Raw genomic sequence first — 18,829 nt, 5'->3', positions numbered from 1 at the left:
GGGAAAAAAGAGCGCAGGGGAAAAAGAGCGCAGGGGGAGGGTGAGCGAGCGCAGGGGGAAAAAGAGCGCAGGGGAAAAAGAGCGCAGGGGAAAAAGAGCGCAGGGGAAAAAGAGCGCAGGGGAAAAAGAGCGCAGGGGAAAAAGAGCGCAGGGGAAAAAGAGCGCAGGGGGAGGGTGAGCGAGCAGGGGGAAAAAAGAGCGCAGGGGGAGGGTGAGCGAGCAGGGGGAAAAAAGAGCGCAGGGGAAAAAGAGCGCAGGGGGAGGGTGAGCGAGCGCAGGGGGAAAAAGAGCGCAGGGGGAGGGTGAGCGAGCGCAGGGGGAAAGAGCGCAGGGGGAAAGAGCGCAGGGGGAAAGAGCGCAGGGGGAAAGAGCGCAGGGGGAAAGAGCGCAGGGGGAAAGAGCGCAGGGGGAAAGAGCGCAGGGGGAAAGAGCGCAGGGGGAAAGAGCGCAGGGGGAAAGAGCGCAGGGGGAAAGAGCGCAGGGGGAAAGAGCGCAGGGGGAGGGTGAGCGAGCAGGGGGAGGGTGAGCGAGCAGGGGGAGGGTGAGCGAGCAGGGGGAGGGTGAGCGAGCAGGGGGAGGGTGAGCGAGCAGGGGGAGGGTGAGCGAGCAGGGGGAGGGTGAGCGAGCAGGGGGAGGGTGAGCGAGCAGGGGGAAAGAGCGCAGGGGGAGGGTGAGCGAGCAGGGGGAGGGTGAGCGAGCAGGGGGAGGGTGAGCGAGCAGGGGGAGGGTGAGCGAGCAGGGGGAGGGTGAGCGAGCAGGGGGAGGGTGAGCGAGCAGGGGGAGGGTGAGCGAGCAGGGGGAGGGTGAGCGAGCAGGGGGAGGGTGAGCGAGCAGGGGGAGGGTGAGCGAGCAGGGGGAGGGTGAGCGAGCAGGGGGAGGGTGAGCGAGCAGGGGGAAAGAGCGCAGGGGGAGGGTGAGCGAGCAGGGGGAGGGTGAGCGAGCAGGGGGAGGGTGAGCGAGCAGGGGGAGGGTGAGCGAGCAGGGGGAAAGAGCGCAGGGGGAGGGTGAGCGAGCAGGGGGAAAGAGCGCAGGGGGAGGGTGAGCGAGCGCAGGGGGAAAGAGCGCAGGGGGAGGGTGAGCGAGCGCAGGGGGAAAGAGCGCAGGGGGAGGGTGAGCGAGCAGGGGGAGGGAGCGCAGGGGGAGGGTGAGCGAGCAGGGGGAAAGAGCGCAGGGGGAGGGTGAGCGAGCAGGGGGAAAGAGCGCAGGGGGAGGGTGAGCGAGCAGGGGGAAAGAGCGCAGGGGGAGGGTGAGCGAGCAGGGGGAAAGAGCGCAGGGGGAGGGTGAGCGAGCAGGGGGAAAGAGCGCAGGGGGAGGGTGAGCGAGCAGGGGGAAAGAGCGCAGGGGGAGGGTGAGCGAGCAGGGGGAAAGAGCGCAGGGGGAGGGTGAGCGAGCAGGGGGAAAGAGCGCAGGGGGAGGGTGAGCGAGCAGGGGGAAAGAGCGCAGGGGGAGGGTGAGCGAGCAGGGGGAAAGAGCGCAGGGGGAGGGTGAGCGAGCAGGGGGAAAGAGCGCAGGGGGAGGGTGAGCGAGCAGGGGGAAAGAGCGCAGGGGGAGGGTGAGCGAGCAGGGGGAAAGAGCGCAGGGGGAGGGTGAGCGAGCAGGGGGAAAGAGCGCAGGGGGAGGGTGAGCGAGCAGGGGGAAAGAGCGCAGGGGGAGGGTGAGCGAGCAGGGGGAAAGAGCGCAGGGGGAGGGTGAGCGAGCAGGGGGAGGGTGAGCGAGCAGGGGGAGGGTGAGCGAGCAGGGGGAGGGTGAGCGAGCAGGGGGAGGGTGAGCGAGCAGGGGGAGGGTGAGCGAGCAGGGGGAGGGTGAGCGAGCAGGGGGAGGGTGAGCGAGCAGGGGGAGGGTGAGCGAGCAGGGGGAGGGTGAGCGAGCAGGGGGAGGGTGAGCGAGCAGGGGGAAAGAGCGCAGGGGGAGGGTGAGCGAGCAGGGGGAGGGTGAGCGAGCAGGGGGAGGGTGAGCGAGCAGGGGGAGGGTGAGCGAGCAGGGGGAAAGAGCGCAGGGGGAGGGTGAGCGAGCAGGGGGAGGGTGAGCGAGCAGGGGGAGGGTGAGCGAGCAGGGGGAGGGTGAGCGAGCAGGGGGAGGGTGAGCGAGCAGGGGGAGGGTGAGCGAGCAGGGGGAGGGTGAGCGAGCAGGGGGAAAGAGCGCAGGGGGAGGGTGAGCGAGCAGGGGGAGGGTGAGCGAGCAGGGGGAGGGTGAGCGAGCAGGGGGAGGGTGAGCGAGCAGGGGGAGGGTGAGCGAGCAGGGGGAGGGTGAGCGAGCAGGGGGAGGGTGAGCGAGCAGGGGGAGGGTGAGCGAGCAGGGGGAGGGTGAGCGAGCAGGGGGAGGGTGAGCGAGCAGGGGGAAAGAGCGCAGGGGGAGGGTGAGCGAGCAGGGGGAGGGTGAGCGAGCAGGGGGAAAGAGCGCAGGGGGAGGGTGAGCGAGCGCAGGGGGAAAGAGCGCAGGGGGAGGGTGAGCGAGCGCAGGGGGAAAGAGCGCAGGGGGAGGGTGAGCGAGCGCAGGGGGAAAGAGCGCAGGGGGAGGGTGAGCGAGCGCAGGGGGAAAGAGCGCAGGGGGAGGGTGAGCGAGCAGGGGGAGGGAGCGCAGGGGGAGGGTGAGCGAGCAGGGGGAAAGAGCGCAGGGGGAGGGTGAGCGAGCAGGGGGAAAGAGCGCAGGGGGAGGGTGAGCGAGCAGGGGGAAAGAGCGCAGGGGGAGGGTGAGCGAGCAGGGGGAAAGAGCGCAGGGGGAGGGTGAGCGAGCAGGGGGAAAGAGCGCAGGGGGAGGGGGAGCGAGCAGGGGGAAAGAGCGCAGGGGGAGGGTGAGCGAGCAGGGGGAAAGAGCGCAGGGGGAGGGTGAGCGAGCAGGGGGAAAGAGCGCAGGGGGAGGGTGAGCGAGCAGGGGGAAAGAGCGCAGGGGGAGGGTGAGCGAGCAGGGGGAAAGAGCGCAGGGGGAGGGTGAGCGAGCAGGGGGAAAGAGCGCAGGGGGAGGGTGAGCGAGCAGGGGGAAAGAGCGCAGGGGGAGGGTGAGCGAGCAGGGGGAAAGAGCGCAGGGGGAGGGTGAGCGAGCAGGGGGAAAGAGCGCAGGGGGAGGGTGAGCGAGCAGGGGGAAAGAGCGCAGGGGGAGGGTGAGCGAGCAGGGGGAAAGAGCGCAGGGGGAGGGTGAGCGAGCAGGGGGAAAGAGCGCAGGGGGAGGGTGAGCGAGCAGGGGGAAAGAGCGCAGGGGGAGGGTGAGCGAGCAGGGGGAAAGAGCGCAGGGGGAGGGTGAGCGAGCAGGGGGAAAGAGCGCAGGGGGAGGGTGAGCGAGCAGGGGGAAAGAGCGCAGGGGGAGGGTGAGCGAGCAGGGGGAAAGAGCGCAGGGGGAGGGTGAGCGAGCAGGGGGAAAGAGCGCAGGGGGAGGGTGAGCGAGCAGGGGGAAAGAGCGCAGGGGGAGGGTGAGCGAGCAGGGGGAAAGAGCGCAGGGGGAGGGTGAGCGAGCAGGGGGAAAGAGCGCAGGGGGAGGGTGAGCGAGCAGGGGGAAAGAGCGCAGGGGGAAAGAGCGCAGGGGGAAAGAGCGCAGGGGGAAAGAGCGCAGGGGGAAAGAGCGCAGGGGGAAAGAGCGCAGGGGGAAAGAGCGCAGGGGGAAAGAGCGCAGGGGGAAAGAGCGCAGGGGGAAAGAGCGCAGGGGGAAAGAGCGCAGGGGGAAAGAGCGCAGGGGGAAAGAGCGCAGGGGGAAAGAGCGCAGGGGGAAAGAGCGCAGGGGGAAGGGGGGTAGAAAGGGGGAGAAAGGGGGAGAGAGAGACACCAGGAGCAGGATCACACAGATAACTTGGACTGTGGATCATCCGAGATACCCTGAGAATCCTCCCTGTTACACCACTCTGATTTGTTGTATCTGTGCCAGGACTGTTGATGTGGTTTGGACTTTGTTAAGCTACAGTAAACTGACAGTATCAACCATTCCTGGTTTTGTTCAGAAAGTTTCCCTGTGTGTGGACTACATTATTTCATCCTCAAGTTTCACCACAGAGGATGGAACAGTGGTGTCATGTGTGATAAATGGACTCAAAGTAACCCCTGGTTACAACCCCTTGATCTCCCCCAGCAGTAACTTGGTTGGGTCCCTAGCTACTTCCAGGGGAGGAAATGGTAGAGCCCCGTGACAAGGTCTTTCTCTACCCTACTATCTTCGTGGCTGTGGCCCTGCTCCTCGGACGCTGCAAATGCATTAGTACTATACTAGTTTTTGCTGCAATTATAGTCACATCTCATAAAACATGCAATGTACGTAAACCACTTTACTCTACATGCATTTTTATCACAGAATGGTAATAAAGTAGTTTTCTGCCGCACCAATACCACTCACTGTGAATTTATCCTAAATGAGTTTTCCAGCTTTATGACATTATATCTTAGTTGTTGTATAATCATACATTCTGCCACTTTAATATCTTGCATTATACAGCAGCAGTTCCCAGCTGGAGCATCATGGGAACCAGATACGGTGCGGAGCATCTGTGGTGTAACTAAAGGGGTTGCAATGGTCACAGTTGCTATTAGGCCTTATAGTTGCTTATAGTTCAGGCATCATGGAGTCCAGTGAACCTTTTTTTATACTCTCCCAGTCACCCATTCCGCGGTGTCCCTGGCGAAGCCAACACATAGCCAGCTTGACACTTTTCAGAAGGCTGTGCATGCACACTGCCATTCATCTCTATGGGAGTGCAAGCACAGCCTTTTATAAAAGGGACAAACTGATGTGCATGCCCAATTTTGCAAGGAAGGGGGGAGGGGCTACAGGAATGAGGGAACGGGTGGGTATGAAAAGAGGCTCCCTGACTTTATATCACCTAATCTGTAGGCACCATAACTTAGTTTACAGTGCTTATAGTGGAGTCTGGTCTGAAATCTCAATTAATTCAGGGGTTGGGGGTTAGAATTAAACGTGGTGTCTATCATCTGTGGTCTAAATTAATTTTATCTTCTCATCGTTCATGCGGTTTTATTGTCACTTTATTTTTCTGGAATAGTCTTTTACAAGTTAAGTATTTTGTACTTCTTGTTTTTAATCTTTTTTCTTCACTTTTGATAAAAAATAACAGGTAGGGATTCCCTGAGATCAGATTTTTTTTTCAGGGGTTCCCAGAGGGTAGGAAACCCTGCCATACAAACGGCTTGTAGAAAATACAGTGCGTCGAGGAGTCAGCGAATGTTGGCGTGCGGAAAGCTGTATTCCTGACCCACAAGGACTACATGTGTTCTCGTACCGGCTTTGTCGCGTGCGTGGGCCTTCAAGCAAATATAAATGAGGTTGAAATCTACATTATATGAAGTAATTAGGAAACATTATTTGAGCGAATAGAGAAATTTAATGTGGCGACTCGTGAATTAATCTTTGTAAGACATGAATCGGAGTAAACTTTTTAATTTCAGCATGAAATCTTCCAACATTTTTCATTTATGTAACAAATGTTCATTCATATTTAATCACAAAATGAATAAATGTAGGAATAAATGAAGCTAAAACTAAAGTGCGGCTACAGAAATAATGGATCTTTATTGATTACATCGAAACCTTTCATACAAGAGGCAAATGAAAATCACAGTCCCACTACTAAGTATCTATCCAGAGTCAGCCTTGGGTGGGGGCAAACTGATCAATTACCCAGGGCTCCTATCCTCAAGGGGTCCCCCAGGCAACTGCAAGTCCACACATTGCCTCAATCAGCAAACATACACAGGCTGCTGCACCATAGCTGCACAACTTGGTGGACCCCAGGGGCATAGCTAAAGGCTGGTGGGACACTGCTGATTTTAGGGTCTGTGGTGCTCGTCCAAGCATTGCAGCCTCTTCAACAATTACATCTGAGCACATACTGAGCGCCGGCCACTATAAGGAGCTCGGCGCAGAGGCTTCTGCTGTGACCTCTGTATATTTGGAGCAGAAGTCTCCACGTCGACCTCCCATGTAGTGGCTGGCGCTTGTGACTACAGGCACGGTTCCTACTGATTTCAGTTACAAGCGCAAGGCACTACACAGAGGTCGGCACGGAGTCTTCAGTCCTGACCTCTGTGTTATTGCGGCACTTAGAGCATGCGCCGGCTCAGCGGCGGACCATAAACGATCAACTATTGATGACCTAACCCAATGATAGGTCATCAATAGTATTTCACTGGAAAACCCCTTTAACCCTCTCTGCTGCTCAGTCCTTTGCTGCCAGAAGTCAGGTGATGGCTGTGGCCAATTAGAGGCACCATGATGCCAGGAGTTTGCTGCAACCTACGATAGGCCATAACAGTTATCTAACTTTGCACGGCAGGTACAGAGCATCGGAGATGGTTAATGACACCCTTGGGGACCAAGGACAGGCAAGCGTGTTATTTTTTTATTTTCATGCATGTCCAAATAAACCTCTTTATATTAAAACCACACAACTCCTTTATGGTAAAATATATGCTGATCACTAATAGGGTTAATAATGTTTCTCCAGTCCCCGTCTCTGCACCACCAAACATTGATCATCTAAATATACTGTGCCTTTAGTCTCCCCTCAACCCCCGACACCCTTGCACCTCCGTTCTGCAGAATTCAGTGTCTGTTCTTCTCTAATTCCATTGTGCAGCCACCTGCCTGTGGGGCCACACAACTTTCTACACAACATAGCCTGACTCCTTCCTTCTCCTGCACATTATGATCAGTGGCAGGGGAAGATGCTGGGCTATGCCCTGCAAAAAGACACATAGCCCGACAGGCAGCTGGCTGCAAGATAAAAATTCGGTGTCCGTTCTTTTCTAATTCTAAGGATGGAGTTGTGGGGTTGCTGGGGGATGAGGGGAGGGGGACTGGAGGCCTTTGGGCCACTCTGGATTAGGAGCCGGGTCACAATTGTGACCCCCGCGACCCCTATAGCTATGCTACAGGCTGTCCCTGCTGTGTGGTTTGTAAATCTCCCCCGCAGGAGCAGAGGATGCAAGAGATGAGCAGAAAGCTCCACTTAAAGGCCCATTTAGACTCAACGGTTCTCGCTCAAAATTTACTCAAAGCTGTGTTTTGAGTGAGAATGGTTTGGTCTAAATGCATGGACATTGTGCAGTTTTCGTGCACGACTTGTTCCGCGCTCAATTCTGGTTTTCTTGAATTAAGCGATGAACTCTTATCAGTGCTGCGGGCTGTTATCACAGTCAGCAGCGCTGATAAGATTATTTCAGTTCGCATCCTGCTAGTAGTTCACAGCAGGACGCGAGCTGTAATTGCTGAGAACAATACAGCTGTTTGCTCATGCAAAACAGCTGTATTGTTCGCTGAGCAATAGCAGCAATGTCCTGCTCCACCAGCATAACTTAAGTAGCTACTTAGCTACTGTAGACTATGCAAAGATGATCGCTCAAAAGTCGCTCAAACGACAGTCAGTGTAAATGGGGTCTAAAGTTTTCTCATGACTGTATTATATAGGAGTTACCTTTCATTGATATCCTGCCTACCTTTATAATGAGAGGACTAGTGATCTCTGCAGAACAGGAATTGTCAGATTATTATGTGGCTCAGTGGTCAGAGTGAAAACTGCAAGATTCCAGCAATATTTTAAAATATAGATAATGAGATGTTAAATTAGAAAAAAAGTCACTAAAAAGTAAAAAAAACAAAACAAAACAACATTTTTACTATAACATTTTTCTGATCATACACATGCTTTAGGTTCATATACCCCAATCATAAATTGAAAAAAGGGGTTACTACTAGAGATGAGCGAGCCTACTCGGTTCGGGTGTTTTTGCACTCGAGCACCGCTTTTTCCGAGTAACTAACTACTCGGACTAAAAGAGTCGGGGGGCGCCAGGGGTGAGCGGGGGGTTGCAAAGGGGAGTGGGGGGGGGGGTGGAGAGAGAGCTCCACCCTGTTCCCCACTGCTCCCCCCCGCTCCGCCACGCCGCCCCCCAGCGTCCCTCGAATCTTTTCGTCCAAGTAGTTAGTTACTCGGAAAAAGCGGTGCTCGAGTGCAAAAACACCCGAACCGAGTACGCTCGCTCATCTCTAGTTACTACATAATCCTAATACCATAACATAATTAATTCTACCCAAACCTGGAAGTAAAAAGCTAGCTAAGGCATGCTGGGTAATCAAAAGGTTTATTGTCTTGTTCACCTCAAGCAGAATTATCAATACTCTACGCATTACAGCTTCTCGAGCAATAAAACTAAAAGCCAATGTGGGAATAGAAAAAGCTTGAAGTATGCAATAAAGTTTCTTCAATTCACAATTTGCTACTTTATATGCATAATTATAATTAAAACCAAACCTCTTATTTAAAACTTTAATGCCAGCGGTCTATTTACTTCCCAGAATCAGTCGATGATTACTGGAAATGGTGACGTAACGCAGGGCATTAGCGAGGAGGCAAGACGCTACAATTACCAGTACTCCTCGTATTCTGTTCCACTGTAAGTGAGGTTCAATAAGGTTTTGGCTGCACCAAGGATCCATTAAAGTATTTGCATGTTCAATACGTCTGTCCCTCATCCCAAACAATCAGCCGGCGAATCCCAAGTAGAGGAAAAAGAAAACAGACAAAGCTCCATTGTTCCGCCGTCCCCTTACATCGACATTTTATCTGCTTTACATTGGCAGCGAATGAGCTAAATGGCATTTCCATATGAACAAAAGACGACTGGGGACCTTTTTGAAACAATGTGGTTTGCAGCTGAATATGAGACATGCATTCTGCGGAGCTGGAACACTAGCAGGGCTCAATCAATCAATCCATATGCAGGTGGACGGCGGATTTTTTTCCCCTTTTTTTCTGCTTCGTCTCAGCATGGGTCCAAAAATAGAAAATCACTACTATTTTCTAGCTTGGAAGAAACAAACAACAGGTGTACCAATTAAATGTGCTGGCACAACAGTGGCAGGGGGGACCACCGAAGGTCTCGGCATTCTTCCTGCAAGGGCCTGGCGCTCCGTTGATTAGCACAACGTTTTCATAAGGGAGTACTGCGATGTATAATTATATAGAGAGAGAAGTGCAATAAAATAAAACACTTATTGACATGTACTATATGTTATTATTGTATAACACAACCATGGAGTTACCTACACGGAGTCATGTGATCAGTAGAAGTCAGAGTTTTTTTTTGTTTTTTTTTAAATGCCACTCTTGTACAGAGATCAAATTGGGCATTGCAACTCAATTTTATTAAAGCTGCAATACCAGACACAGCACCACTCTTGTTTGTGGCTTATAGACCTCCCATAGTTTGCGGCTGCAGCCACTAGCTTACCCCTCCTGGCAGTGTGTGCCCACTCGCCCACCATGCTCCAGTGTCACTGACAGCAGCCGAGGGGGGAGCGGGCACACACTTGGCCACGCTGTTAAAGGGCCAGCATGCACCAAACAAACTCCTTCCCTACCAATGATCTTGTACCCTTTGTTATATCAGACATTCTCCCCCTATAGAGGGTTCTTGGGGTTATGGTCTTTTGGTTCTGTTTAAGTTGCTCTTCAAGCTTGTCATGCTCTGGTTCCTGTCTGCATTCATCTCTCCCCTCTTGACCTCGGCTCGTCATAATGACTATGCTTCTGTGTGCCCTAGCCTCCGCCTGTTGTACCATGCTGAACTCTGTTCTGTTTGTCCTGACTTCTGGCTTTGTTCCTCGTTCTAAAGTTTTATTGACTGCCCCGACCTGGACTGTTTGACTACACACCTATTCACACCTTCAGGTACCGTGTCCTGGTCTTTAGTAGCATCAGCCATCACATTACTAGCACTACTTCTAGAATAATGTCCTGGGAAACCTTGAAACAAAGCCCACATCCTGATTCGTGGGGTTAAAGGGTGAATACTGATATACCTCAGGTGTTAGATTTGTATTTGGCCCCAAGTCAAACCTGCATGTGGTACAGTGAGTCCATGTCCGCCGATCCTGACAATATCTAGTATTGTCACTCAACCCTATCAATGCTGCAATACAAAATCACAGCTCATAAATAGCATGGGTTACATCGGGTATTGCAACTCAACCTTATTAAAAGGGACTGTCCGGGCCTGAGTAAAAAGGATAGCCGCTCCAGCTTCTTGGACTACCTGATGCACATTGGGCATTGCTAGTGCACCATTCATCTAAGACACTACACCTGCTGCCCACGTGAGCAGCACTGGCCAGTCAGATCCTTAGACTACTAATGCATACTAATGCACAGCATGTATCAGGTAGTCACAGGAGCTGTTCCGCCATCTCTGTTTGTTCAGGGCCGGAGGGTCTTTAAAGTTATTGTTAAAGTATAAAAAACAAAATTTAAACAGCCAGGCATGCAATAAAATAAAGGAAGCAGTACTTGCCTCTCACCCCCCTTTCCTACCAAGAAACAGCAGAGCTGCTCTGGTGAAGAACCCACTGTTAGCACAGACCAGGAAGTCATGTGACTGCTGCAGTGCCACCGTTCCAAAGTCCTGTCATCATGGTGCCAAAAAATTCTGGTATTTTTTGTGTTTTTTACGGCATTTACTGTGCATTATAAATAACATGACATTAAATTTTTGGACTTTTACACAACCCAACAATACCAATTATGTCAATTTTCTTGTTGCATAGATTTTATATATTTAATAGGGAAAGTTCTAAAAAAAAAAAACTTTGCTTTTTTTCCTATTAGGAGACTTGAACATGCAATCACTTGATTGCTTGTATAGTGTATTGTGCTGTCCCATTATCCTACTGTACCCTACTGTAATAAAAGTACTAAGGTGGCAGTCTTCAAGGCCATTGTTTAGCCCCTGGCTGCCATAGCAGCTCATTGCCACCACGTGATTGCATCATATGGGAGGGGGAGCTTGTGGAGATAGAGGGAGCTGCCTCCCTCGGCCTAATTGCTTAGATTCTGCATTCACTATTGATTGCGGCATCTAAAAATGAAACAACCAGGATCAGAGTTACTGCCGATCCTAACATTTGCAGGTGGGTTTCAGCTGTATAACACAACTGACACTTATCCCGTATGAAGCTGGATCAGGTTCCAAGCCCTATCCATACACTTACCTGCAACTTGTGACATACATGTACATTAGATGTTGGGAAGAGGTTAAAGTGTATAGCCGCTAACAGTGCTTGCCTCTAAACCTTAGTTCAGTCATCAGAAAAAAGTTGGGCTCTGTATGGAAAAAATGGTCAAGGACCTAAACAGAATTATATTCTCCATCTTGTACACTTGGGCACCAGTGTTGAGCGAATTGAACCAGTAGAATCCTGTCTCAGGTCAAACTTTTCTAAATGTTTGGCTTGACATTTTACTCGAACTGACATTTTAGCAAAGTTCTACCCCAAATGACACTAGTCCAGAACACTGGTGAAGAGCCATAAAGCCTTGAATAACACTCTCAGAGTTTATGGCTCTCAGACGGTGTTATACACCAGTTTTAGGGTTTTTGGTGAACTTCAGGCCTTACCCACTCTTCTTGCAAAAGTTTGGCGAAGCAACCGAACCCAACTTTTCAAACGTTCGTCCTTCAATAGTGGGAACCCAAGAAGCCCTGTTTACTTCTTGTCAAGCACAGTGACCCACTGATTTTAAAATAAAGGGATCATCCATGACCTTTATGAAGCCTCCTAGGCCCACACCATATATTTAATGAGGGTGGAAGGGGAACAGTCCTTATTAAAGGGGTTGTCTCGAGGAAGCAGTGAAATTTTTTTTGCCCAGTCCCCCTAATTAAGCATACATTACCAAGCCCCCCTGTAAATGACTTTTCTAGCTGGTTTGTACTTACAGTTCCAGCGTTTCAGCAACTTATAAAAAGTTTCCCCAAGATGGCCGCCGGCTCTTTTCCCATCGCTTGCTGTAGCCCGACGTGCGCGCTCCCGAGACGCTACCAGCTGTGTCTCCCTGACAACCAGACGCCCCGCAGCCGCCGACCGGACCCCGGGATTGAACGCGGCTGACCAGTCACCCACCGCCAGACAGCAGGTAACCGGCGCTAGCCCCCGGCTCCCCAGCGGTAGGCCCCCGGCTCCCCAGCGGCAGGCCCCCGGCTCCCCAGCGGCAGGCTCCGGGGCCACAGCGGCAGTCAGTCATGCGTCACCCCCGTTAGTCCGTCACCCATCACTTACCTGGGCGGCTGGGCGGCTCTGCTGGGTGGCTCTGCTGGGCGGCTCTGCACCTTCCTCTAAGAGAGGATGGTAGCAGAATGGCCGCTCCAGCGCGCTCCCGAGAAGATACAGCTCGTCTGCGCATGCGCAGAGGAGCTGTAGCGGCGAGCACACTGAAGCGGCTCGTGCTCAGAGCAGAAGACCGGACTGCGCAAGTGTGTCTAAAAAAGCAAGCCGCCAGCGAATTTAGACGGAACCATGGAGACGAGGACGCTAGCAACGGAGCAGGTAAGTGAATAACTTTTGTATGGCTCATAATTAATGCACGATGTATATTACAAAGTGCATTAATATGGCCATACAGAAGTGTATAACCCCTACTTGATTTCGCGAGACAACCCCTTTAATTCTACATACTTAGTTGAAATAAAATGTTAGGAACCAAGTTTGAATCTCACTACCTGTCAAAAAGGGCTCATATATAATAAATGAATTTTTGAAGCTCCCATACAGAGTGTGTGGCAGCCTACAGTTGCATTCAACCCCTTACTGCCCTGATGGTGATGATATTAAACCTCATAAGAAATGTTATACTTGTTACTTTCATGGCCACCTGATGAAACGGAAGTCAACTGGAAGTCAACTATGATCAACTTTCCGAACAAAGATCTCACATTACCACTGATCAATGGCAAGATAGTACATTGCGTCCCGTACCATATTGAATCTACCCGACCATAGTTACGCTTGCTTGCTAAACTTCTTTAAAAAGCAGACTTCTAGAGTAACATGCAATATTCAAGAAGACAAAGTAAGACAGCAAGCAGTGAATAAAGAGTGATTAGCCATTCACCAGGCATTCTCAGTCCCGTTTCTCTACTGCACTCTATTTTTCTTCTCTAATTATTTTCACCTCAGGACTCCTCGCTCCGCTTTGCATTCTAATCATCCGCGCCTGTCGTGTTTACAGAACAAACACTCTCCTCTAATTAAATGATTTGTTTTAACATCACTCTTGGGCCCCAGCTTCTTATTACCTTGGGTGCATCTGTCTGCAGTTTCTTGGGTGTCCCTTTGGGCTCTGGAACTTTTGAAGTGTCCTTAATGGAGGGTGAGTCAGCGTGTTCCCCCTTGAGGTTCAGGTTGATGTTGTCCGTACTGGCAGGGTGGTCGATATTATTGGAATTCCGATTGCAATGAATAGCTGGAAGAAATGAAATAAAACTGCTTAGGGAAAGCAACACCTCTGCAATTTTACAGGAAAAAAATAAACTTTATTCAAAACAAAAGTGCAAGTCGGAGAACATTTTATATTTGTCTGTCAATAAACTAATCAAAAACACTATGGATTTCCTTACTTGTTTAGGCTAAGACTGTAAAACACAGTTATAGTTACAAGAACAGATTAAAGGCCTTAGGATGGTACAAACTGCTCCCCCCCCCCCCCCCAAAAGTCAATATTTTTGAATTCCAAAAAAAGTTTTGGTATTTTTGAACTTTGTTTGCAGCACCAAACTTCTGTAGTTAGTTATTTTTATCCATTGTTAAAAGTCATATTTAGTTTTTGAAGTTCTTTTTTAAATTAATTTTTAGTTATTTATATTTTTTGTGATTGCTTATGTGTAGATAGTTAATACAATTCTGTAAATACAGTAAGATTCTGCGAAGAAACTTACAAAAAGCTCACTTTTAAGGATGTGGGAGGCATCCTTTTATTAATTTACCGCCTCCTGCCTTCCAGGAAACACGCTGCCTGAGGTGAGGTGCTCACCATGCCTCATGGATAGTGCTGCTTTGAATATGTGATTAAGTAGTACAGACACTGCTGGCTTCATGTTACATGAGGTCAATGAAAATGCATACACTGGGACACATGTACCCATACTGTCTTAGGATTTATTTACATGTAGCAGAAATGCTGCAGAATTTCCACAGCAGCAAATTCTGCAGCATTTACGTATCCAAAACAGAGTTAAAATGCACACAATAGGTGTGAATTTTGACTTGAAATCAGCTGCACTTCTGCAGCCAATTTCAGAAGATGGCGCGCTCCCCCTCACCTCCAAAGTCTTTGCACTGTCGGCACTTCCTATAATGGGCACATGGCAGCCTCTAGTCAGTACTTCTCAGTTGGTCACATGATGCAGAAATGACTAATGGCGCTTCGCTCATTAACCCCTTTGGTGGTACGCCCGGAAAATCTCCAGGGCTTGCTGCACTGACCATGCAGTTAAACCCAAGAAGATTTCCGTGGACAGCTCTAGTGCTGAAATGTGCAGAACACTGAGCTGTCATCTGAAATCTTCCAGGGGTTTTAATTGCATTGTTGACTCATTTTAAAAAAAAACAGCCCTGTGAGGCATGACACGGTAGTAATAAACCTGCTACTGAAGGGGTTAAAAGCCACCGGGTGCCTGGTAATGTAATCACTGCAAGGGCGAAGACTTCCGAGGTGAGAGCGAGTGCGTTATCTTCTGAAATCAGCACCGATGGTGTGGATTTTGACTCTGTTTTGAATGTGGAAAATCTATAGAATTTGTAGTTGCATTGAAATTCCGCGGCAACTCTGCTACATGTAAACATAACCCTAGAAGTTAGACAGTGCAACCCAAGACATACAGTCTTAAAATGCTTCAGATTAATCACAACGACTCATTGTCGGATGGTAAATCTGTTGAATTTTACGACTGTCTAGTCTAAGTTTACCACTTGTTAGTTGGCTTAGTTCACACCCAAAATGTGCACCAAAAATTTGAACAACTTACCGCACTTTTAGCCATGCTACCTTTCTACAAAGTCACACCCCTTTTCAGAAAATTCAGAAAAAGTGTCAGAAAGTGTTAAAAGCACAGAGTAAGTGTAGAGCAAAAAACGCAAGACCGTCTTCTGGCACAATTTGAATAGTAAATCTGCCCCATTGTCTCTTTACTCCATCATTGAGAAATAGAAGGCTGATTGCATATATTTGCAAGAGTAGGGTCAAGGATTCACACTTAACACCTTACAGACTCAGCTATAAAGAAGTAAATAGTGCACACAGTAGATGGGATTTTTAATATTATTTTTGTGACTTATATTTTTTGGGTCTTTTTTTTTCTTTTCCTTTTTTCTATGCCTTTGTAGGAAACTTCAACCTGCAGTTCTATAATTGCTCAGATAATGTACTGCAATACTTCTGTTTTGCAGTGTAATTATCTTTTTCTCTGACAGCACCATCCATGATGTGCCTGGAGGCCTCTGTTTGGCCTCCAGTTGCCATAGAAACCCATCAGCCTTCCGCAATTAGATAGCATAGGGCTAATGACATGACAAAGAACTTCTTCTCTCTCGTAACCGCTTATATGCCATGGTCAGCATTGGCTATGGCATGTAAGGAATTAATAGCAAAGAGTTCTCTCCAATTCTGCCCATTGCAGCAGGACCCCGGCTTTCACAGCGTCTGAGGCGTACCATCTACATACTGTAACAGCATGGCATTTCAACGCTTCCCTGCAATAGCAAACATCCAAATATGTCACAGGGCTGGATGGGGTTAAATAGTCGCTGACTGTATTTGTTAAACAGAAAACTTTACTTTTGTATTCTTTACACAACTGACACAAAGCTTTTGATAACAATTCTTATAGGCATATGGCACAGAAAACTTGGTAGTTGTAATACACTCCAGATGGTGCTATAAGGCTTGTTGGTTGTTATGCGCTCTCAGGATACTTGAAGGTTATAATTAGGACATAACTTAATTAATTAGTTTTATAAAGAATTGCACTCAAACTATGGGCAGTGTTAACTCTCAACAATGAAAACGGACACGTCACAGAATAACTTGCAGCACATACTTTTTGTCAGTTATACAGGAGGAGGGTCCCTCTTATACGGGTCCTTCCTTATCCTATTACTCTTACAATTCCTGTTCAGTCCAGAATATTACAGGACCAACCCTTCCACAAACAGGCTTCAGGGTTACCAATTTCCAAGTAATAGCCCCCCCCGGGTGAGACCTTCTGCAATCCAAACTGTGCTGACTTCCCTGACATCTCTCATAGTGCCCCCCTCCCCCCTGGCCCTGATTTCACAAGTCCTTCCCAGAACTCCTTCACCCTCGCTGGACTCTTTCTGCTGTCTACTCCCTAAACTTTACTGTTCTCAGTGTGAAGGTTGTTTATCTCATCTCAGGCAATACAAGAGACATGCCATTCTGCCACTAAACTCCACTGGCAATGGAGTAAATCAGTTTTACTGCAGGCTGTAAAATGAAACAGTGTCACCTGTTGTGCTGACATCTAGTGGCCAATGCAAAAACTGCAATTTTTAAACCTCTTATTAAAATTGTAATAAATAACACCTTCTGGTCATTGTCCCTATACATATCTGTCACACTTCCGAAGATGCATCAGTTTGGCATCTAACATCAGCTTTCCAGCAAAAGGAATTCCCTCTCTATACAAGGTAATTAAAGGAAAACACCTATGGAAATCCACAGCGTAAAAAAGATGTGAAAGACACAAGAGCACCATAGTCACTAAAGAGGAAACACAAAGAAGCTTATAGCAACGCATAGATTGAATGAGCTGATACATTCACATAAGAGCAAGGATGTTATCTGAAGCTTCTCAGAACTGGAAATAAGGGAGATAAAATAGTGATCAGGGGGAGGGGATTCTTTTTGTGGTCTTGCTGCAAGTCATTACATTACAAAAATATTACAGTTCAGACTGAAATAGCTGATAACGAGAAACTAAATATTGCATTAAAATGGGTTTTCCAGGTAAATACTAAACTCAAAATAGGTCATCAATAGTTGAGCGGCTCTCATGAACATCAATAGGAGTTGCATGTGCAGGTACAAGCAGGGGTCTGAGCAGCAGCTTCTGCTCTCTACTCCTGTGTGTAGCACTGCTGACAGCGGGCACGCGATCAGCTGATTGACCGGAGTCCCCAGCCAATCAGCTATCGATGACCTAGCCTGAGGATAGGTCATCAATAGTATTTGCTTTAAAAATCCCTTTGAACTAGACAGGGAATGGAAAAACAGATGTAGCAGAGTTGGTTTTAGGTCATCAACAACAAACTGAGCTCTACTACATCTGTCTTACAGACTTTTTGTAATGCCCATTTTTAAATGGAGCAAATCTATTGAGGCTGCCTAATACAAAGACAGGGTAAAATTAAAAGCTACGTTAATATGGGCCGATGGTCACCCGAATAAAATCGCTCAAACAAGCGAACAAGGCGATTGTCTTTCCATGTATATACGCCCCCCGACAGAGCTCTGAGCGAGAAGCCATTCCGTTTCAACTCACGTTCAATCGAAACCGGAGTCAAATCTATCACACTTTGAATACTGACTGATTTTTTCTCGTAATGTAGCAGCCTACAAAACATCACTAATGTGAAGGAACCCATTGGAAAGCACGGGCTTCACATACAGGCGATTTGTAGCGATGTCGCATCGTGAGAAAATCACGCGATTTTGTCGCCCGTGTGAAAGCAGCCTAAGCCATAACGGTCAGCCTCATATTTTTTCGAATGGAAATCTGCTGTGTGTACACGTCCTTAAGCCGGTTTCAGATATGCGCTAATCTCACAAGACTGACAAAGCTTGCACAATTATAAACTGCATTCTTTTTAGCGATGATCCCTGCAAAGCTGCAAGGGAAAAAAAAATAAATAAATTAAAAAAAAAAAAAAAAAAAAAAAAAAATTGCAGCAAGTCCTATTTTTTCCGCGTTCCTCAGAACCCATCGCACATTGATTTTGATGAGTATCATATTTTTCTATTAATCTGCATCTATCTGTGGAGGCTGTTGCAAGCAAAACGCCACAAAAATGCAAAACCGCTCCGTGTGCCGCCAGCAGTCCAGACAGCCACTACATGGCCTCAGCTTCCCAGTGGTAACCTACAAGATTAATGGCCACTTCAGTGTATCCATGTAAGGTCAGACCATCTCTCGCTACACACAGCTTCCTGCCTTCCCTTTTGTATTCACTAAGTTTTTAAAGACGTGGTTTAATTAGTGAGACAATTACTGGCCCAGAAGAACACTGCGCCCTTTAACCTCGGGACCTCGTGTCTGCTGAAGGCCGGTCCTACTAACATGCAATGGAGATTTACAATATGAGATCAACAGACCGGAGAAGCGATACCAGGAATGTAGATCGCAGTGTATAAGCGGAGTGTCAAGAAATATCCAAAGGGGTAATAGCAACAGCTTGTGCCCTGGGCAGCTGCATGCAGTGCCATTCCCATATAGACGTCGTCTGGTAGAATTTTAAGCCACCCGGTTTTCCTAAAACCCTGCCCTGTCCTTTTACATAGCTGTTAGAGATGAGAGAGCGTACTCGCTAAGGCAAACTACTCAAGCGAGTAGTGCCTTATACGAGTACCTGCCCACTCGTCTCAAAAAATTCGTGTGCCAGCGGGGAAGAGCGGTGAGTTGCGGGAGTGAGCTGGGGGGGGGGGGGGTAAGAGTGAGAGAGAGAGATCTCCCCCCCCCCCCCCCCGTTCCTTCCTGCTCTCTCCCGCCGCTACCCACCCCCGCCGCCACCCGAATCTTTTGAGACAAGCGGGCAGGTACTCGCATTAGGCATTACTCATTTGAGTAGTTTGCCTTAGCGAGTATGCTCGCTCATCTCTAATAGCTGTATATTATTAAACCCAATCTTATCAGATAGCCGCAAAAGCAGATAAAATTCACATACAGGACTTTAGGAAAAGAGCCATAATGGCAGTTATATCGATGGTCATCCAGCTTTCCCAGAGGACATAAGAAAGGATAAAAACTGTTATGGGGGCAGCCCTGGC

General features: G+C 49.1%; 1 protein-coding gene across 2 annotated transcripts in view; it reads right to left on the bottom strand.

Annotated features, from left to right (window-relative positions):
* Nucleotides 1-18,829, bottom strand: part of SAMD12 (sterile alpha motif domain containing 12) — a 557,529-nt gene that overhangs the window by 494,816 nt on the left and 43,884 nt on the right. For both annotated transcript variants that reach the window (XM_066578520.1, XM_066578519.1), the window contains exon 2: nucleotides 13,065-13,231. In XM_066578520.1, the coding sequence (XP_066434617.1) occupies nucleotides 13,065-13,231 (167 nt within the window). The remainder of the gene's footprint in view (nucleotides 1-13,064; nucleotides 13,232-18,829) is intronic.

The sequence above is a fragment of the Eleutherodactylus coqui genome, chromosome 9 (assembly GCF_035609145.1).
Source record: "Eleutherodactylus coqui strain aEleCoq1 chromosome 9, aEleCoq1.hap1, whole genome shotgun sequence".
Classification (NCBI taxonomy): domain Eukaryota; kingdom Metazoa; phylum Chordata; class Amphibia; order Anura; family Eleutherodactylidae; genus Eleutherodactylus; species Eleutherodactylus coqui.
The sequence above is the reverse complement of the archived record's forward strand: the minus strand, read 5'-3'. Positions and strand labels throughout refer to the sequence as shown.